Source organism: Oncorhynchus kisutch, linkage group LG17 (genome assembly GCF_002021735.2).
Source record: "Oncorhynchus kisutch isolate 150728-3 linkage group LG17, Okis_V2, whole genome shotgun sequence".
Taxonomy (NCBI): Eukaryota; Metazoa; Chordata; class Actinopteri; order Salmoniformes; family Salmonidae; genus Oncorhynchus; species Oncorhynchus kisutch.
The window spans coordinates 66,513,596-66,535,891 of record NC_034190.2 but is presented as its reverse complement, the minus strand read 5'-3'; the positions used below and the strand labels follow the sequence as shown (position 1 = coordinate 66,535,891).

The 22,296-nt window shown below is 42.4% G+C and overlaps 1 protein-coding gene across 2 annotated transcripts; it reads left to right on the top strand.

The window, feature by feature from the left end:
- The first annotated feature begins 77 nt into the window (after positions 1-77).
- On the top strand, positions 78-20,313 carry LOC109907025 (N-fatty-acyl-amino acid synthase/hydrolase PM20D1.2). Of its 2 annotated transcripts, XR_004203680.1 has the most exons (14): positions 97-410; positions 534-620; positions 4,026-4,261; positions 4,466-4,552; positions 6,220-6,353; positions 12,251-12,370; positions 14,797-14,872; positions 15,000-15,061; positions 15,222-15,300; positions 16,080-16,151; positions 16,624-16,789; positions 16,934-17,033; positions 19,117-19,327; positions 19,443-20,313. XR_004203680.1 is itself a non-coding variant. In XM_031794398.1 (13 exons), exons 1-13 carry the CDS (start codon positions 191-193, stop codon positions 19,244-19,246), a joined length of 1,569 nt encoding a protein of 522 aa, XP_031650258.1. In that variant the 5' UTR covers positions 78-190; the 3' UTR covers positions 19,247-20,313. The 2 variants fall into 2 exon arrangements, 1 of the variants encoding a protein (XP_031650258.1); XM_031794398.1 differs by having other exon boundaries at positions 78-410; positions 19,117-20,313.
- The last annotated feature ends 1,983 nt before the right edge of the window (positions 20,314-22,296 follow it).

Sequence of the window (22,296 nt, the reverse complement as noted above, 5' to 3'; positions counted from 1 at the left end):
CAGCGATCGGCAATTTGGCAATTTGATTGGAAGTGCATGAAGGTGAATAAGGTAAATGATTATCTGGTGACCTATTTCCAGCCCAAAAGGTGGCGCTCAAACGATCATTCATAGATCAAATTAGCAGAACACGTCACGAGCAGCTTGCACTCTTCACAACAACACGCTGTGCACTGTCGAATAAAAAAAAATGACCGAACGCAGTGCAACATTGAACATTCTCAAGTTTGTGAAAATTGTGTCGTTTAGCTTGTTATTAGTTATTTTAGCCTTTTTCGTTGCAGCCACTGTAAGGACACTAACGTTTGATGTGAATGCAGGACTTCAACTTGCACACTGGGAGAAGACGAACAATATTGCGTCTGACATAAACCAGCACCAGAGAGAGGAGCTTCTATCGAATTTCAGAGGTGAGATCCAGACTAATTCGATCATCAAGCTGAGCAGGTTTGTCAACCTATGCTGTGTGAATGATTATTCGCTATAATGTGCAGACCAAATTTGCTCAACGCCGCCTGCTTTTTTGTACGCAGACGCAATCCGGATTCCCACCGTGTCAACCACGGAGACGCAGCTCAACACCACCGCATTGCGCGAGTTCGACGGCCTCTTGAGGAAAGGTAAGCTACCGGATACCTACTGATATACTTGGTTTAGGAGCAGGTACATGCTGCATAGGCGGTTATATTATAACCGGTTACTATAGGACACATGTTTTCACTGAGTACACTAGCCCACTGAACACAAGGCCCATTAGCCCACTGAGCACAAGGCCGGCAAATGGCGATAAGGATTCGTTTCATTTTACCGTCCAAAAGGAATGCATGGCGCTGGTCGTTTTCAATGAAACGTCACAATAAGATAGAGCATTCGATTTGCCTGCTGGGTGCATGTAGTCCTTCAGCTCCGCAGAAAGCATTGACAACTGCGTGTCGTTTTCAAGGAAATATGAAATACATGTTAACTATTTGGAATGTCATCACCCCTTGAAGAACATAGTCATAACTACAAATGTATGTTTATTCCATGCAAAACAATTGCGCACATTTAGCTCTATCATCAGTTATATACAGCAAGTAACTGCATGTTTTTCATGACTAGTATGTAATTTGAGGTGTAGCCTCACCACATCTCTGAGTAGAATCCCACATTGGAGGTGTCATAACCTAGTAGTCAAACAGGAAAATGGTTCCAATCATTTGTACCCCATTTTCCCATTAGGGATTTTAGAAACATTTAAAATAAGGGCTGTGTATGCTTACCTTGGCTTGAGGTTTTGATAACCATGTACATCTCTCTCATGTCAATATATTTGGCTCTATTTACTCTCAGGTTCAAAAATGCTAAATGGAATCAATTTAGACATGTCAAAACTACAAATCTCTGCACGTTCCTGCATGTCATCTCTAGCTGATACCTTTACTAATGGGTATTGTGTCAATTTAAAACTTGCACATGACAGTTCACAGGATTGTCCATTTAAAGAAACGTAGCCTGTATTTATTACTACATTTAGCTAACATTATAAAACAATCAAATGTATTTATGAAGCCATTGTTAGATCAGCAGATGTCAGAAAGTGCTTATAGAGAAACCCAGCCTAAAATGGAAAGCAATGCAGATGTAGAAACATGGTGGCTTGGAAAAACTCCTTAGAAAGGTAGGAACTTAGGAAGAAACCTAGAGAGGAACCAGGCTCTGAGGGGTGGCCAGTCCTCTTCTGGCTGTGCTGGGTGGAGATTGAGAGTACATGGCCATTAAGGCCAGATTGTTCTTCAAGATGTTCAAACATTCATAGATGATCAGCAGGGTCAAATAATAATCACAGTTGTAGAGGGTGCAATAAGTCAACACCTCAGGAGTAAATGTCAGTTGGCTTTTCATAGCTGAGCATTAAGAGGTTGAGACAGCATGTGTGGTAGAGGGAGGGGGAGAGAGGGTCCAAAACAGCAGGTCTGGGACAAGGTAACATGTCTGTTGAACCGGTTAGGGTTCCATAGCCACAGGCAGAACAGTTGAAACTGGAGCAGCAGCATGACAGATGTGTGTATGTGGACTAGGGCTGTTACGGTGACCATATTACCGTCACACTGGCGGTGACGAGTCATGAAGGCAGTCTAATTCCACGTGACCGCTAAGTCATGGTAATTAGGCTCCCGAGTGGCGCAGCGGTCTAAGGCACTGCATCTCAGTGCAAGAAGCGTCATTACAGACTCTAGTTCGATTCCTGGTCGTGATTGGGAGTCCCATAGGGCAGTGCACAATTGGCCCAGTGTCGTCCGGTTTGGCCGGGGTAGGCCGTCATTGTAAATAAGAATGTATTTCTTAACTCACTTGCCTAGTTAAATAAAGATTAAATTAAAAAGCTCTGATGCTGCTGATGGTCATTAGTAGCCTACCAGACTTGTTTAACTGCCTGGTACTCAGCACTCTATTGTCCCTCTAATCACTCTGACATCAATGCAAATATATTTGAACATCTAATCAAACAGTGCGCAACAATTCTATAGGCTATGCTGTTGCGTGAGAGAACAGAGTGATGGCCTCTTAAAAGAAGAGGTTCCCATCCAGCGTTCTATAGGCTAGGCCTACTATATATATTTATACATCTTCCTAATATTAAGCATATTGCTTCTCCTTACAACAGGAGTATTTCTTCTGCTGCCCTTGTTTCGAGAGAGAATTGACCATTTATCATGCACCTACATCAAAACAAATTTCACATATATTATTTAGTATATGCAACAATAAGATTAAATCAATGGGTGACAATATTAGCCTTTTACTTGTGAATGATATTATCACTTGTGAATGATATTATCACTTGTGAATTATGCCCAGCTTAAGGCAAGAAACAGCATTTGATTTATTTTGCGACTTTCAAATCATTGTTGCCAAGCCTTTATGTCCTGAGGCAGCAAAGCATCCCCAAACCATCACACCACCACCACGCTTGACTGTTGGTATGAGGTTCTTACTGTGGAATGCAGTGTTTGGTTTACATCAGGCATAATGGGACGCATGTCGTCTAAAAAGTTGACTCAGAAATACTCTGAACTACTCTGAACTAACTATTACTGCTTCTACGTGAGTGCTGTGTAGCTGGAGGCTTGCCAGCTCAGTGAAGTGCTAAAAATGCGCACAGGCGCACAGGTTAGGTGAAGTATTATGGTAGGGTGTTGGGGGTCGTGAGAAGAAATGGATGCTATGCCCAAAATGTCAACTTTGTTACAACTTTAAATTTACAGCCCCTTTAGTGAAGCCCGATAAATCATGTATGCAACTGCACGATAATATTTTAAGGGTTCCCTGCAGGAATGCCCCACCTTGAGCATCCCATTGGTTCCTTCATAACCCCCCAGGTTAGGATAATTCAGTTTATGGTTAGGAAAATAGTACAGTTAGCTAAAATGTAAAAATAATAACTTTTGACCTCAATTTTGACAAGCTGTGTCCCATCTAGACATGACCCTGGCTAAACATCAGGAAGTAGCATTAGCCACTACCATGGGGGTGGGAAATGTTGTTTCATCAAGAAAGTATGCATACTTTCCCAAAGAAATTTTGCCTTCTCATTATTAAATTGAGTTGAGGAAATTGATGTCTTTGCAGCCTGAATGGAGAATGTACACACACAAAAAAACTCCATGCGGGATACTAGTGTATAGCCTGCTGCATGCATTCCCTTAAGACCATAAGATGAAATGACTCAATATCGCCATCTGCCGGGCTTTGAGCATATGAAGTTACCAATTAGCATTGACACTGCTTTCTGATACTCAAGCAGTAATGCATCTGCGTTTACTTCAAATCCACTATTTTAAAAGCTTAATAGAAATGCCCTTCCAAAAAAAGATTTCAGTTTTGAAACTGCAGTAAAAGTGCAGTAACTGCAGTCGACTGTGGTATTTTGGATGCAGTATTTGCAGAATAATGCAACACTCTGAGTGCAGTTTTTTTTCCGTACGGGTGGTATCCTGCATTTCCTAACACTTAACAGATATTTATTTTTTTCCGTCTGCCAGCTTTCCCAACAGTGTTTTCTTCCCACCTGGTCCAGCATGAGGTTGTGGCCAATTACAGCCACCTGTTCTGGGTGCCGGGCTCTGACCTGGCCCTCGTCCCCTACATGCTGCTGGCCCACATAGATGTGGTGCCTGCCGAGGAGAGAGACGGATGGGAGGCCCCACCATTCTCTGCAAAGGAGATAGATGGATTCATCTACGGGAGAGGGACCATCGATAACAAGCAGTCTGTCATGGTGAGACTGAGGGTTGACAGTGGGTAGATGTTTATGGAACCTGGGTGTTCCAAGAACAGGGACCAGATTGTAGAGATAAATCTATGATATGTATTATCTTTGAGCTAAGAGCATTGCGTAATCAACGATGTGGTTGCTGATTTTCTCACCCAATAATACGATTTCACATGGTGAGAATTTAACCAGACAAATCTTTCACTGTAGGGAATTCTCCAGGCGCTGGAGTACCTGTTGATAAGAGGTTATTCACCGCGAAGGGGATTCTTCATTGGTTTGGGTCATGATGAGGAGGTTTGTGAAGTTGGTAGAGGTATTTACAGTTGAAGTCGGAAGTTTACATACATTTAGGTTGGAGTCATTTAAAACGAGTTTTTCAACCACTCCAGAAATGTCTTGTTAACAAACTATAATTTTGGAAAGTCGGTTAGGACATCTACTTTGTGCATGACACAAGTAATTTTTCCAACAATTGTTTGCCAACAGATTATTTCACTTATAACTCACTGTATCACAATTCCAGTGGGTCAGAAGTTTACATACACTAAGTTGACTGTGCCTTCCAGAATTCCAGAAAATGATCATAGGCTAATTGACATCATTTGAGTCAATTGGAGGTGTACCTGTGGATGAATTTCAAGGCCTACCTTCAAACTCAGTGCCTCTTTGCTTGACATCATAGGAAAATCAAAATAAATCAGCCAAGACTTCAGAAAAAAGTCTGGTTCATCCTTGGGAGTAATTTCCAAATGCCTGAAGGTACCACGTTCATCTGTACAAACAATAGTACGTAAGTATAAACACCATGGGACCACGCAGCCGTCATACCGCTCAGGAAGGAGAAGCGTTCTGTCTACTTGAGATGAACGTACTTTGGTGCGAAAAGTGAAAATCAATCCCAGAACAACAGCAAAGGACCTTGTGAAGATGCAGGAGGAAACGGTTACAAAAGTATCTATATCCACAGTAAAACAAGAACTATATCGACACAACCTGAAAGGCCGCTCAGCAAGGAAGAAGCCACTGCTCCAAAACCGCCATAAAAAAGCCAGAATACGGTTTGCAACTGCACATGGGGAAAAAGATTGTACTTTTTGGAGAAATGTCCTCTGGTCCGATGAAACAAAAATAGAACTGTTTGGCCATAATGAACATTATTATGCTTGGATGAAAAGGGGGAGGCTTGCAAGCCGAAGAACACCATCCCAACCATGAAGCACGGGGTGGCAGCATCATGTTGTGGGGGTGCTTTGCTGCAGGAGGGACTGGTGCACTTCACAAAATAGATGGCATCATGAGGGAAGGAAAATGATGTAGATGTCTTGAAATGTTGCTTCAATATATCAGTCAGTTAAACCTTGGTCGCAAATGGGTCTTCCAAATGGACAATGACCCCAAGCATACTTCCAAAGTTGTGTCAAAATGGCTTAAGGACAACAAAGTCAAGGTATTGGAGTAGCCATCACAAAGCCCTGACCTCAATCCTATTGAAAATTTGTGGGCAGAACTGAAAAAGCGTGTGCAAGCAAGGAGGCCTACAAACCTGACTCAGTTATACCAGCTCTGTTAGGAGGAATGGGCCAAAATTCACCCAATTTATTGTGGGAAGCTTGTGGAAGGCTACCCAAAATGTTTGACCCAAGTTAATCCATTTAAATGAAGTGCAACCAAATACTGAGTCTATGTAAACTTCTGATCCACGGGGAATGTGATGAAAGAAATAACAGCTGAAATAAATCATTCTCTCTATTATTATTCTGACATTTCACATTCTTAAAATAAAGTGGTAATCCTAACTGACCTAAAACAGGGAATATTTACTTGGATTAAATGTCAGGAATTGTGAAAAACTGAGTTTAAATGTATTTGGCTAAAGTGTGTGTGAACTTCTGACTTCAACTGTATTTCACTAACTGAAAAGGAACATAAATCATTAACAGGATTTTGTCGGTCTACTGTAGGTGAGTGGCTTCCAGGGGGCAATGAACATAGTGAGGGTGCTGAAGAAGAAAGGGGTACAGCTGGCGTTTGTACTGGATGAGGGTCTGGCTGTGCTGGATGGAGTCATCAGTGGTCTGCAGGGGCCTGCTGCTCTGTAAGCATTCATTCACTCTCCTCTCATATTTAGTGTCTTTCTAAGTGATTATAACCACAGGCCCAATGTAGCCATTTAAAAAAAAATCTCAATATGAACTCATTTCTGGGTAACAATTAAGTACCATTATAATAGTTTTCCATTAAAATTGTCAAATCCAAATAGATTTTTAGCAAAAAATAATTTCTTAAGCAAGAATTTAGTTAGTACTGTCTAGGAGTGGTCTGAGTGAGGGGTGTAATTGGAAGGGCCTAATGGGAGGGATTTGTAATCTGAAAAAACTATCTGCTATTGGCAGAGAGGTTTGGAACTTTTCTTTATTGGTCTATTAACCTATACTTCCTGGTGATGTCAACAGGCAAGCCAAAACGGCTGATTACAAGGTCCCGCGTAAAATATATTTTCAACCAGAAACTAACTAGCTTGGTTTCCATCCAATTGGCGACAGATTTTCATGCGACTATTTAAAAATGTGAGTATGACAATATGCACATTTTCCCACCAGAGATGTTTCCATCAAGTGGACTTATTGTGGATAAAAGGCTGTGTGAGAACATAACATAATTTTTTTTTTTTTTTAAGACAAACAAGTTAAATGGGTCTCTATCGCATTTTCAACTACTGATAGTTTTGTCACCAAAATTGTTGCTTATATAGCAAATGTGACCACTCTAGCCAACGGCTTGCAGATAGATTGCAGGTAGGCTACCTACATGATGAGATTATTATGGATGAGAGCAAGATAATGTTTAATTGTCAAATGGAAGCCAAGCATTGATCATCATGTCACTAGAATAAGATCCTCAATATTTCTTGGAAAGGAGCATCAAGATCATCACTGTGCACTTTCACCACCCTGTGAAGTTCATCATAACTTCTTTCATCTGTAGCCTAATAAACTGCATGCTTTCCCGAGTCGTAGTGGAAGGAACACACAACATATCGTCTCGTGACTCAAGTTTACTTCGATATGATGCTTATTATCAATATTTGCGTCATTTCTAGTGTAATTAATTTTACGCGCACACAAAGATTCCACTATGTCGAATGAATAAATTGTCTGTCCACATTTAAAAAATTGTACCAGCTGTTTCCATCAACCAGGTCATGATTTTCCCGTACTTCATCTGCATGAAGTGGTTGGATGGAAACCTGGTTACTGATCAAAGTTTCACATTTTTACAGTGTTAGTTTCATCAGCTGTTGTACAATATGATATAAAACACAACTTAAATATGGTTACGTTTGCTATCACAGTATATTAAAAGTGTATATGCCTGCCAAGTGCAATCACTGGAGAATAAACTGGATGAGCTCCGTTTGAGACTATCCTACCGATGGGACATTAAAATGGTAATATCTTATGTTTCACCGAGTCATGGCTGAACGACGACACAGATAATATACAGTTGGCTGGATTTTCCGTGCATCGGCAGGGCAGAACGGCTATCTCTGGTAAGACGAGGGGTGGTGGTGTTTGTCTATTTGTCAAAAACAGCTCATGCGCGATGTCTAATATTAAAGAAGTCTCGAGGAATTGCTCGCCTGAGGTAGAGTACCTCATGATAAGCTGTAGACCACACTATCTACCATGAGAGTTTTCATCTATATTTTTCATAGCCGTCTATTTACCACAAACCGATGCTGGCACTAAGACTGCACTCAACGAGCTGTATAAGGCCATAAGCAAACAAAATGCTCATCCAGAAACGGCTCTCCTAGTGGCCATGGAACTTTAATGCAGGCAAACTTAAATCTGTTTCACCTAATTTCTACCAGCATGTTACAATGTGCAACCATAGGGGGGAAAAAAATTCTAGGCCACTATTACTCCACACACAGAGATGCATACAAAGCTCTCCTTCACCCTCCATTTGGCAAACCTGACCATAATTCTATCTTCCTGATTCCTGCTTACAAGCAAGAATTCAAGCAAGATGTACCAATGACTCACTCAATTAGGAAGTGGTCAGATGATGTGAATGCTACGCTACAGGACTGTTTTGCTAGCATAGAATGGAATATGTTTTGAGATTCACCCAATGGCATTGAGGAGTATACCACTTCAGTCACAGGCTTAATTGCATCGACTACAACGTCCATACGGTGACCATACATACATATTCCAACCAGAAGCCATGGATTATACAGGCAACATCTAGAGCTGCCGCTTTCAAGGAGTGAGACACTAATCCGGACGCTTATAAGAAATCTCGCTATGCCCTCAGATGAAACATCAAATAGGCGAAGTGTCAATACAGGACTAAGACGTAATCCTACTATACCGGCTCTGACGCTCTACGGATGTGGCCAGGCTTGCAAACTATTTGACTACAAAGGGAAAACCCAGCCGCGAGCTGCCCAGTGACACCAGCCTACCAGATGGGCTAAATGCCTTTTTATGCTTGCTTCGAGGCCAGCAACACTGAGGCATGCATGAGAGCACCAGCTGTTCCGGATGACTGTGTGATCACTGTGTGACCTTTTAAAGGTCAACATTCACAAGGCCAGAAATTACCAGGACGTGTACTCAGGGCATGTGCGGACCAACTGGCAAGTGTCTTCACTGACATTTTCAACCTCTCCCTGATCAAGTCTGTAATACCTACATGTTTCAAGCAGACCGCCATAGTCCCTGTGCCCAAGAAAGCAAAGGTTACCTGCCTAAATGACTACTGCCCCTTAGCACTTCATGACTGCCCGACATGAGTGCTTTTTTTATTTTGATTTTTTTAAACCTTTTTATTTACCTAGGCAAGTCAGTAAGAACAAATGATTATTTACAATGGTCTACTGGGGAACAGTGGGTTAACTGCCTTGTTCAGGGGCAGAACAACATTATTTTTTTTACCTTGTCAGCTCAGGGATTCGATCCAGCAACCTTTCGGTTACTGGCCCAACGTTCTAACCACTAGGCTACCTGCTGCCCCATGTCATGGTTGACATCAACACCATCATCCTGGAAACCCTAGACCCACTCCAATTCGCATACCGCCTGAACAGATCCACAGATGACGCAATCTGTCACACTCCACACTGCCCTTTCCCACCTGGACAAAAGGAACACTTATGTGAGAATGCTGTTCATTGACTACAGCTCAGTGTTCAACACCATAGTGCCCACGAAGCTCATCACTAAGCTAAGGAACCTGGGATTAAAAAACTCCCTTTGCAACTAAATCCTGGACTTCCCGATGGGCCGCCCCCAAGTGGTAAGGGTAGGCAACGGCACATCTGCCACGCTGATCCTCAACAACGGGGGCACCTCGTGGGTGCGTGCTCAAGTCCACTCCTGTACTCCCTGTTCACTCACAACTGCGTGGCCAAGCATGACTCCAACACCGTCATTAAGTTTGCTGACGACACAACAGTGGTAGGCCTGGTTACCGACAATGATGAGACAGCCTATAGGGAGGTCAGAGACCTGGTAGTGTGGTGCCAGGACAACAACCTCTCCCTCAACGTGAGCAAGAAAAAGGAGCTGATCGTCGACTATAGTAAAAGGAGGGCCGAACACTCCCCATTCTCATCATCGGGGCTGTAGTGGAGCGGGTCGTGAGTTAAGTTCCTTGGTGTCCACATCAACAATGCTATCATGGTCCAAACACATCAAGACACCCATGAAGAGGGCACGACAATGACTTTTCCCCTTCAGGAGACTGAAAAGATTTGGCACAGGTCCTCAGATTCTTAAGGTTCTACAGCTACACCATCGAGAGCATCCTGGTTGCATCACCGCCTGGTATGACAACTGCTCGGCTTCTGACCGCGAGGCGCTACAGAGTGTAGTGCGTACGGCCCATTACATCACCGGGGCCAAGCTTCCTGTCATCCAGGACCTATAGAGGAAGGCCCCAAAAATTCTCAGACTCCAGTCACCCAAGTCATAGACTGTTCTCTCTGCTACTGCACGGCAAGCGGTATTGGAGCGCCAAGTCTGGGTCCAAAAGGCTCCTCAACAGCTTCTACCCCCAAGCCATAGGACTGCTGAACGATTAATCAAATGGCCACCCAGACTGTTTGCATTGATTTCCCCCCCCCCCCCCCCCCCCCCCTGCTGTTTTATTATCTATGCATAGTCACGTTACCCCTACCTACATGTACAAATTGCCTCGACCAACTTGTGCCCCTACACATTGACTCGGTACCGGTACCCCCTGTATATAGCCTCGTTATTGTTACTTTGTGTTCCTTTTTCAAATGCTTGTACAGTTGAAGTTGGAAGTTTACATACACCTTGGCCAAATATTTTTAAACTCAGTTTTTCACAATTCCTGACATTTAATCCAAGTAAAATGTCCCTGTCTTAGGTCAGTTAGAATCACAACTTTATTTTAAGAATGTGAAATGTCAGAATAAAAGCAGAGAATGATTTATTTCAGCTTTAATTACTTTCTTCAGTGGGTCAGAAGTTTACATGCAGTCAATTAGTATTTGGTAGCATTGCCTTTAAATTGTTTGACTTGGGTCAAACGTTTCAGGTAGCCTTCCACAAGCTTCCCACAATAAGTTGGGTGAATTTTGGGCCATTCCTCCCGACAGAGCTGGTGTAACTGAGTCAGGTTTTTAGGCCTCCTTGCTCGCACACGCTTTTTCAGTTCTGCAGACAATTTTTCAATGGGATTGAGGTCAGGGCTTTGTGATGGCCACTCCAATACCTTGACTTTGTTGTCCTTAAGCCATTTTCCCACAACTTTGGAAGTATGCCTGGGGTTATTGTTCATTTGGAAGACCCACTTGCGACCAAGCTTTAACTTCCTGACTTGATGTCTTGAGATGTTGCGTCAATATATCCACATAATTTTCCTTCTCTCATGATGCCATCTATTTTGTGAAGTGCACCAGTCCCTCCTGCAGCAAAGCACCCCCACAACATGATGCTGCCACCCCCGTGCTTCACGGTTGGGTTGGTGTGCTTCAGGGTTGGGATGGTGTTCTTCAGCTTGCAAGCCTCTCACTTTTTCCTCCAAACATGACGATGGCCAAACAGTTCTATTATTGTTTCATCAGACCAGAGGACTTTTCTCCAAAAAGTATATTTTTCCCCATGTGCAGTTGCAAACCGTAGTCTGGCTTTTTTATGGCGGTTTTGGAGCGGTGGCTTCTTCCTTGCTGAGCGGCCTTTCAGGTTCTTTATGTCTATAGAACTCGTTTTACTGTGGATATAGATACTTTTGTACCTGTTTCCTCCAGCATCTTCACAAGGTCCTTTGCTGTTGTTCTGGGATTGATTTGCACTTTTCGCACCAAATTACGCTCATATCTAGGAGATAGAACGCGTCTTCTTCCTGAGCGGTATGACTGCGGTATGACACCCATGGTGTTTATACTTGCGTACTATTGTTTGTACAGATGAACGTGGTACCTTCAGGCGTTTAGACATTGCTCCCAAGGATGAACCAGACTTGTGGAGGTCTACAATTTGTTCTGAGGTCTTGGCTGATTTCTTTTGATTTTCACATGATGCCAAGCAAAGAGGCACTGAGTTTGAAGGTAGGCCTTGAAATACATCCACAGGTGCACCTCCAATTGACTCAACTGATGTCAGTTAGCCTATCAGAAGCTTCTAAAGCCATGACATAATTTTCTGGAATTTTCCAAGCTGTTTAAAGGCACAGTCAACTTAGTGTATGTAAGCTTCTGACCCACTGGAATTGTGATACAGTGAAATAATCTGTAAACAATTGTTGGAAAATTACTTGTGTCATGCACAAAGTAGATATCCTAACCGACTTGTCAAAACTGTAGTTTTATGGAGTGGTTGAAACACTTAGGTTGGAGTCACTAAAACTAGTTAGAACTTCTGACTTCAACTGTAAGTAAGCATTTCACTGTAACAAATAATGTGACAAATATTAGATTTTTATTTGATTTGCCTGTGTGTGTGTATATGTCAGGATTGGGATCAGTGAGAAGGGGCTAGCTACGGTGAAGCTGAGCGTTTCCAAGGCCCCGGGTCACTCCTCCATGCCTCCCAGTGAGAGCAGCATAGGCATCCTGGCAGGAGCAGTCAAAAGGTAAGAGGGGATTAGTGAATCGTCACAGGTATGGCTGGGAATTGTCAGGGACCTCCAGATACATTATCACAATACATAGGTGCCGAGGTTGGCTTGCTATTCAAAAGAAGATGGAGAACAAGCTATAGAATGAAAAATACCACCGTTTTGGTGAAAACTACAGCCCACTAGCGCTACCTAGATTTGTTTTTTTCTAAATTTTTACATTGTTCCTTGGGGTCAAAGTATCGATTTTATAATATGGTGATATAACTGTATTGATTTATTTTTGTATATACAGTGCCTTGCGAATGTATTCGGCCCCCTTGAACTTTGCGACCTTTTGCCACATTTCAGGCTTCAAACATAAAGATATAAAACTATTTTTTTGTGAAGAATCAACAAGTGGGACACAATCATGAAGTGGAATGACATTTATTGGATATTTCAAACTTTAACAAATTCAAAACTGAAAAATTGGGCGTGCAACATTTTTCAGCCCCTTTACTTTCAGTGCAGCAAACTCTCTCCAGAAGTTCAGTGAGGATCTCTGAATGATCCAATGTTGACCTAAATGACTAATGATGATAAATACAATCCACCTGTGTGTAATCAAGTCTCCATATAAATGCACCTGCACTGTGATAGTCTCAGAGGTCCGTTAAAAGCGCAGAGAGCATCATGAAGAACAAGGAACACACCAGGCAGGTCCGAGATACTGTTGTGAAGAAGTTTAAAGCCGGATTTGGATACAAAAAGATTTCCCAAGCTTTAAACATCCCAAGGAGCACTGTGCAAGCGATAATATTGAAATGGAAGGAGTATCAGACCACTGCAAATCTACCAAGACCTGGCCGTCCCTCTAAACTTTCAGCTCATACAAGGAGAAGACTGATCAGAGATGCAGCCAAGAGGCCCATGATCACTCTGGATGAACTGCAGAGATCTACAGCTGAGGTGGGAGACTCTGTCCATAGGACAACAATCAGTCTTATATTGCACAAATCTGGCCTTTATGGAAGAGTGGCAAGAAGAAAGCCATTTCTTAAAGATATCCATAAAAAGTGTCGTTTAAAGTTTGCCACAAGCCACCTGGGAGACACACCAAACATGTGGAAGAAGGTGCTCTGGTCAGATGAAACCAAAATTGAACTTTTTGGCAACAATGCAAAACGTTATGTTTGGCGTAAAAGCAACACAGCTAATCACCCTGAACACACCATCCCCACTGTCAAACATGGTGGTGGCAGCATCATGGTTTGGGCCTGCTTTTCTTCAGCAGGGACAGGGAAGATGGTTAAAATTGATGGGAAGATGGATGGAGCCAAATACAGGACCATTCTGGAAGAGAACCTGATGGAGTCTGCAAAAGACCTGAGACTGGGACGGAGATTTGTCTTCCAACAAGACAATGATCCAAAACATAAAGCAAAATCTACAATGGAATGGTTCAAAAATAAACATATCCAGGTGTTAGAATGGCCAAGTCAAAGTCCAGACCTGAATCCAATCGAATCTGTGGAAAGAACTGAACTGCTGTTCACAAATGCTCTCCATCCAACCTCACTGAGCTCGAGCTGTTTTGCAAGGAGGAATGGGAAAAATTCAGTCTCTCGATGTGCAAAACTGATAGACATACCCCAAGCGACTTACAGCTGTAATCGCAGCAAAAGGTGGCGCTACAAAGTATTAACTTAAGGGGGCTGAATAATTTTGCATGCCCAATTTTTCAGTTTTTGATTTGTTAAAAAAAGTTTGAAATATCCAATAAATGTCGTTCCACTTCATGATTGTGTCCCACTTGTTGATTCTTCACAAAAAAATAGTTTTATATCTTTGTTTGAAGCCTGATGTGGCGAAAGGTCGCAAAGTTCAAGGGGGCCGAATACTTTCGCAAGGCACTGTATATATTTTTTCCCATTGCTTAACATCTATAGGTACTGTGCAATCAAAGGGAATTCCATTTTCCTTGCATGGTCAGCCATGAACATACACTGAGTATACAAAACATTTAAGAACTGCTCTTTCCATGACACAGACTGACCAGGCAAATCCAGGTTAAAGCTTTTATCCCTTATTGATATCATGTTAAAGAAATATTTAAGTCCTTTTGAACGGGTTATGGTAGTAGGTGCCACCGTTTTGTGTCAAGAACTGTTGGGATTTTCATGCTCAACAATTTCCTGTATGTATCAAGAATGGTCCACCAGCCAACTTCACACAACTGTGGGAAGCATTTTGGGGGGGGGGGGCGCACAACTTAATATTAGGAAGGTGTTCCTAATGTTTGATGTACTCGGTATATAGAGCATGAGACATTTTACAGGGTCCAAGTTCCCTCTTAGGACCTTTTCAGTTAATAATATTAGGAAACTCAGTAAAGGGAGGAATCTTTGAACCTAAGCCCACATTCTCTAAGTCTAAGCACACGTGATCTGTTTCGTTAGATTGGAGGATAACCCAATGCCTAGGTTGTTTGGTGAAGGCCCTGAACGTGGGACCTTTGAACACCTGGCTCACAAGGTAATGCTGTGTTTCTAACCTCAGGCCTCAGACATCCTATAAGTGCTATAGAGTGTTGAAGGGAAAGTTCCATCAAATTACAACATCTATTTATCATAAAAAATGTTTTTATCACTTTCTTTCTTAGTTTAAGCTCCCACTCAAATTTGTCATGTCGAATATGTGGCTGTTCTCCCCACTCCTTGGAAGGTAATTTTCCACTCTGAATTTCACTGGCTTGTTCCATCTTTGATTATTTGAATTGCATGCAGATTTAAACTCCTATAAAATAAACATACCTCATGTTGTGGGAATTTATGGTGTTGATTTAATTATGAAACCTAATTAACAGCTTTTATTTGCGCTACAGAGTAATGGAAAGAAGACCCGATACAAATGCTTTTGTGAGAACCACAACTGCAATCACTATGTTCAACTCAGGAGTTAAGGTACAATAACTAGTCATGATAAATTATATATCATGCATAAAGTTGTCTGTTAAATGACCGCACTAGTAGAAATCACTTTTCTGAGCTGAAAGACAATGGCCAGAAACCACAAGTGTCTATCCAGATAATGAAAAGGCACCTGCAGTTACATGTCATTTTCGGCGTGTATGATCATGAGCTAAGTCATTGTAGCCTATCATTTCCCCTGTGAGAACCCTGAACACTGACTGGCTTTGCTTTTCTGTAACACAGCCAAAGCCTGTCAGCAGCCTACCAGAGGTTGCATTGTTTCCATTCCAAATATAGAAAAATGCATATCAGCTATCTTTCAATAGTTATCCGTATTACCGGAGCTTCATCTTATTCTTTTCTATTTCTGTGGTGGATTCGCATCCAGTGGTTTCCATCTGCGGCAAAGTTTTCCGTAAATCAGTGCTTATGACAAATCCAGTTTCAGAGCCAGCCATAGAGCCAGCTAGCTAATCTTTTGAATAGTGTGTAGTAAAAAAAAAAAATGGCAACAACGGATAACATTAACTAGCTAGATAAGGTTAGCATGCTAACTGTACTGCTGTCGGTGCCCTGTTTGTTGAAGTTTATCAAGTCCAAGTGGAAATTCCCACACCCATTCGTGAATATGTATCAGTAGCCTTTGTCATACTTTAGTTGTGGAACCTAAATGTGTATTACATCTCTAGGACAGGAAATTACATTGAAATAGTGGTGGCAACTTCCTCTGGGGAGTCCTTTTTAATTACATTTGTTTTCTTTCTTCATAGGTTAACATTCTTCCTTCCCAAGCTGAGGCCTATGTGAATCTGCGGATACATTCCGCACAGTCTCTACAGGAGGTGGGGATTAGTATTTACTGCAAGCTCTTGTCTAAAGCCAGGTTCCCCAACTGGTGACCCACGGACCAAATTGGCCAATGGGTGATTTTTATTTGGCACCAAGTTTTCTGAGCAATAAATATTTTAGTCAAATATTATATGTTTGCGGGCAATTTGCAGTCTACAAATTATTTGTAATTATGTTCCTGACCATCTGCTCAAGGAAAATTGTCCCGCGGCTGAATTTATTTGGTGATCCCTGGTCTAATGAATGGTGCAGCGACATTGCAAATCTACTGATATCTATATGGTTCAACCACATGCTATATTAAAAACTCATGTTACTTATCTATTATATTAGCTAGAATCATATGGCCCTCTCAAAAGTAAAACATTGAAAATGTATTTAATTTAGTCATGCTGGCAAGTTTGAAGTACAGTTGAAGAAAACTGTTCAGTTTTCACAATGATAGTGTATTTGTCCTCCCTTCAGGTTTTGGAGTTGATCCAGTCCACAGTGGGAGATGAGAGGGTTAAGATGGAGCTAGTGGATGGCTTTGACCCGTTGCCTGTCAGCTCCTACGATGAAACATCCTTTGGGTTCCAGATCATCAAGAAGACTGTGCTGGACCAGTTCCCACAAGTTACTGTTGCCCCTGGTAAGAAATGGGGGTACGTGGAGAGGGAATGGTATTAGTTTGCCCACCATGATGTTGAAAATGTTTTCTGCTAATGAAATGGGTTGTTCAGGCAATGTTTTAGCATTTTTATGTCGAGACCTACTATCATATTCCAATGTGCAGGTATCTGCATCGGAAATACAGACAGCCGTCACTACACTGACCTGGCCAAGGACATCTATCGCTTTGCTCCTACATGGTTCAGACCAGGGGACGCCCAGAGGTAGGACACACACTGTAACAGAAGAACTGTGAGCCATAACACCCACAAGGAAATATTCTGTGTAGAAGAGCTCTCTCCAGCTCTAATCAAATCACATTTTATTGGTCACATACGCATATTTAGCGGGTGTAGCGAAATGCTTGTGTTCAAATCAAAATGTATTTAGCTCAACGATCCACAACAATACACATCTAAAATAATGGAATTAAGAAATATATAAATATTAGATCGAGCAATTTCGGAATGGCATTTACTAAAATACAGTAGAATAGAATAGTGTACACATATGAAATGAGTAAAGCAGTATTTAAACATTATTAAAGTGACTAGTGTTCCATTTATTCAAGTGGCCAGTGATTCCAAGTCTGTTTCTAGGGCAGCAGCCTTTAAGGTGCAGGGTTTGCGTAACCGGGTCGAAGCCGGCTAATGATGGCTATTTAAGTCTGTTTTTGTCTTTTTTTGTCTCTCAGTCCCAGCTTTGATGCACCTGCACTGACCTCGCCTTCTTGATGATAGCGGGATGAACAGGCTGTGGCTCGGGTGGTTGATGTCCTTGATGATCTTTTTGGCTTTCCTGTGTCATCGGGTGCTGTAGGTGTCCTGGAGGGCAGGTAGTTTGCCCTCTATGATGTGTTGGGCAGACCGCACCACCCTCTGGAGAGCCCTGCAGTTGTGGGTGGTGCAGTTGCCGTACCCGGCGGTGATATAGCCTGACTGGATGCTCTCAATTGTGCATCTGTGAAAGTTAAGGGCCAAGCCAAATTTCTTCAGCTTCCTTAGGTTGAAGAGGCGCTGTTGCGCCTTATTCACCACACTGTCTGTGTGGGTGGATCATTTCAGTTTGTCAGTGACGTGTACGCCAAGGAACTTCCCCACTGCGGTCCCATCTGTGGATAGGGGCATGCTCCCTCTGCTGTTCCCTGAAGCCCGCAATCGGCTTCTTTTGTTTTGTTGACGTTGAGTGAGAGGTTATTTTCCTGGCACCAATCTCCCAGGGCCCTCACCTCCCTGTGGGCTGTCTCTGCATTGTTGGTAATCAGGCCTACTACTGTTTCGTCTGCAAACTTGATGATTGAGTTGGAGGCATGAGTGGCTATGCAGTCATGGGTGAACAGAGACTACAGGAGGGGGCTGAGCAAGCACCCTTGTTGGGCCCTTGTGTTGAGGATCAGCATAGTAGAGGTGTTGTTTCCTACCTTCACCACCTGGGGGGCAGCCCGTCAGGAAGTCCAGGACCCAGTTACACCGGGCGGGGTTCAGACCCAGGGCCACGAGCTTAATGATGAGCGTGGAGGGTAGTATGGTGTTGAATGCTGAGCTATAGTCAATGAACAGCATTCTTACATAGGTATTACTCTTGTCCAGATGAGATAGGGCAGTGCGATGGCGATTTCATCGCCTGTGGATCTATTGGGGCGTTAAGCAAATTGAAGTGAGTCTAGGGTGTCAGGTAAGGTAGAGGTGATATGATCCTTAACTAACCTCTCAAAGCACTTCATGATGACAGAAGTGATTGCTATGGCACAATAGTCATTTAGTTCAATTACCTTTTTACTTTCTTGAGTACAGGAACAATGGTGGACATCTTGAAGCAAGTGGGGACAGCAGATGGATAGGGAGAGATTGAATATGTCTGTAAACACTCCAGCCAGCTGGTCTGCGCATCCTCTGAGGATGCTGCTAGGGATGCCGTCTTGCTCTGCATCCCTGCGAGGGTTAACATGCATAAATGTCTTATTCACGTCTGCCACGGAGAAGGAGAGCACACAGTCCTTGGTAGTGGGCCGCGTCGGTGGCACTATGTTGTCCTCAAAGCGGGGGAAGGTGTTTAGTTTGTCCAGAAGCAAGGTTTTGAATGTAGTCATAAGATTGTTTGAACACAAGGCCCTGTTCTTTTGTTGATCATGAGACTAATACTCCAGTCATGTGCCACGGTTGAACCATAAAATGTAAGTCAGCCCTATACACACAGTGTGCCGACAAGGGGGGTTAAACAATGCTCTGTACTGCATTCGACAAACGAGAACACCAACTTTTTGTAGTTTGGCCACTATCTTTCTATCTTTTCCCTCTGCATTTTCAGGTTCCATGGTATTAACGAGAGGATTTCTAAGAAGAACTACGAGGAACTGGTGGTCTTTTACTTCAATCTAATCCAGAACTGTGACATCAAGGACCTCCCTTCTCCTCACAGTGCTGGTCATGAGCTCTAAAGTTGTAGGGCATTATGGGTACTGTGGGCGGTGGTTGTGCTTTGGTGGTTCACTTATCAATTGCTGCAAGTGTATGCCACTCCGGCTGTGTGTACAGAGGCAGCCCAATTCTAATATTTGTTTAACTAATTGGTCTTTTGACAATCAGATCTGAAAAGTTTTGATTAAAAAAATACCAATTAGAATCTGAATTGGGCTGCCTGTGTAAATGCAGCCTCTTACATTCATAATCCAGATTACATTTATATTCTGTTTACCCTGTCAGGTTTGGTCCCTTCAATATTTTGGAAGAAGCACAGTTGTCTCGTGGTGATAAGCAACAAACCATGTGCACACTAGGATCAATGCTATAGTTTGAATGAAGACAATCGGATTGTATTATCAATGAGTACAGCAATTCAATGTTACGAAGACATCAAGGGGGCAAAGTCTAATGAGGAACAGAAATAATACAGAGAATTTGATCTGGGTTACATTTTTTAAAGAAAAGAACCCCCCCCCCACCCGGTGACAGTATTGCATTAGAGATATGGAGTTAATGTTGGTATGGCCATAAAGCTGTTTTGATTGGTACAACATCAATTTGATATGTTACTTTTATTTTGTTACTGGTCATTGGCAACATGAAGCTTGAAGTAGGTGATTGATGAAGTGTATGCAGCATGCATGTGAGAGATTATCTGATATTTGCTGGCCAAATTTCCTCCCTGTGGAATGGCATCTGTAAATGAATATTAAATTAAAGATATTATGTAAAACAATTATTTAATGCACATTAATGGTATGAAGATTGAAATCGCAAGCTTTTAAAAGGAGAACTTTGCATGCTATTTTACTTGCTGATTTCTGAGGTATGAGAGCATTTTTTAATTGTGAATATTAAACACAGGTTAATTGAGGTGCAATACTTAATCCTCTGTTTCAGATGATAACTGAAAGTATCTATTTTTCTTGAAATACTGCTGCCTAGTGTCGGAGGTACTGTCAATGACGCTAAAGATATTGTTGATGTGGGGGGTGTAGTGAACATAATGAATAATAAACCAGATGCACTGTGGTGACGGCCATCTTTGTTTCCAGTTGGTGTGTCCAATGTAGTCAGACATGATTTTGTGTGTTCAGACAGTCCTTGCTATCCGGGATCCTTGGGACATCTCTACCCAACTGAAGTTGACATTCAAAATGGTTAGGGTAGGGGTTGCAGCGTTTCTAAAACTCAGTCCTCAGGACCCCAAGGGTGCACGTTTTGGTTTTTGCTCTAACACTACACGGCTTATTCAAATGGTCAAAGCTTGATTAGTTGATTATTTTAATCTGTGTAGTGCTAGGGCAAAAAATAAAACGTGCACCTTAAGGGGTTCTGAGGACTGAGTTTGGGAAACCCTGGGGTAGGGATGTCCCAAGGAATCCCGGTTAGCGAACCGAGTTCAGACGGGTCTAAATCCATGCCACATTAACAAGTAGCCTCACAATATTGTTTTCTTATTCACTTACTAAGTAGTAGCCTACTTTACAGTTGGAGTTAATGTGTTTCAAACATTTCAACTGAAAGGCAAATCACAATCAGCATCAACAAATATTACATACAAGTACTTTATTTTTGGTTCACTTGAATGATATCACAATTGGTATTGTAATTGGTGTACATATTGACATTAGAATCTAAACTAATGTACGCACGGTGGTGGAGTGGTCGTGGGAGGAAGGGGTGGCAAATTTGTCATACACAGTGTTATTGTCAAGCATGGAATGATACAATGGGTGTGTTTTGAGTTGATTACTTTTGTCAAGTAATTAGGGTGATTTTGTTTGACCCGAGCGAATGTGACCGAAGACATGACTGAAAATGGAACCAACTTAATGTAGGCAAAACAGAGGATAGCCTGTATATGAATGAACGTAATATTTTATACATTTTATTTCACCTTTAACCAGGTAAGCTAGTTGAGAACAAGTTCTCATTTACAACTGCGACCTGGCCAAGATAAAGCAAAGCAGTGCAAAACGAACAGTTTCACATGGAATTAAACAAGCGTACAGTCAACACAATAGAAAAAAATTGTCAGTGTGAGGAGGTAGGCAATAAATAGGCAATAGTAGCGAAGTAATTACAATTGCTGCTCAGATAGCTAATGTTTAAATTTAGTGAGGGAAATATAATTCTCCAACTTCGGCGATTTTTGCAATTCGTTCCAGTCACTGGCAGCAGAGAACTGGAAGGAAAGGCGGCCAAAGCAGGTGTTGGCTTTGGGTGAGCAATACCTGCTGGAGCGCGTGCTATGGGTGGGTGTTGTTATCGTGACCAGAGAGCTGAGATAAGGCAGAGCTTTACCTAGCATACACTTAGATGAACTGGAGCCAGTGGGTCTGGCGACGAATATGTAGCGAGGGACAGCCGACTAAAGCATACAGGTTGCAGTGGTGGGTGGTATAAGGGGCTTTGGTAACAAAACAGATGGCACTGTAAACTGCATCCAGTTTGCTGAGTAGAGTATTGGAAGCTATTTTGTAGATGACATCGACAAAGTCGAGGATCGGTAGGATAGTCAGTTTTACTGGGGTAAGTTTGGTGGCGTGAGTGAAGGAGGCTTTGTTGCGAAATAGAAAGCCGATTTTATTTTGGATTGGAGATGTTTAATGAGTCTGGAAGGAGAGTTTACAGTCAAGCCAGACACCTATGTATTTGTAGTTGTCCACATATTCTAGGTCAGAACCATCCAGGGTAGTGATGATAGTCGGGCGGGCAGTGAACGGTTGAAAAGCATGCATTTGGTTTTACTAGCCTTTAAGAGCAGTTGGAGGCCACGGAAGGAGTGTTGTATGGCATTGAAGCTCGTTTGGAGGTTCGTTTACAGTGTCCAAAGAAGGGCCAAATGTATACAGATTGGTGTCATCTGCGTAGAGGTGGATCAGGGAACCACCCGCAGCAAGAGCGACATCGTTGATATATACAGAGAAAAGAGTCGGCCCGAGAATTGAACCCTGTGTTACCCCCATAGACTGCCAGAGGTCCGGACAACAAGCCCTCCAATTTGACACACTGAACTCTG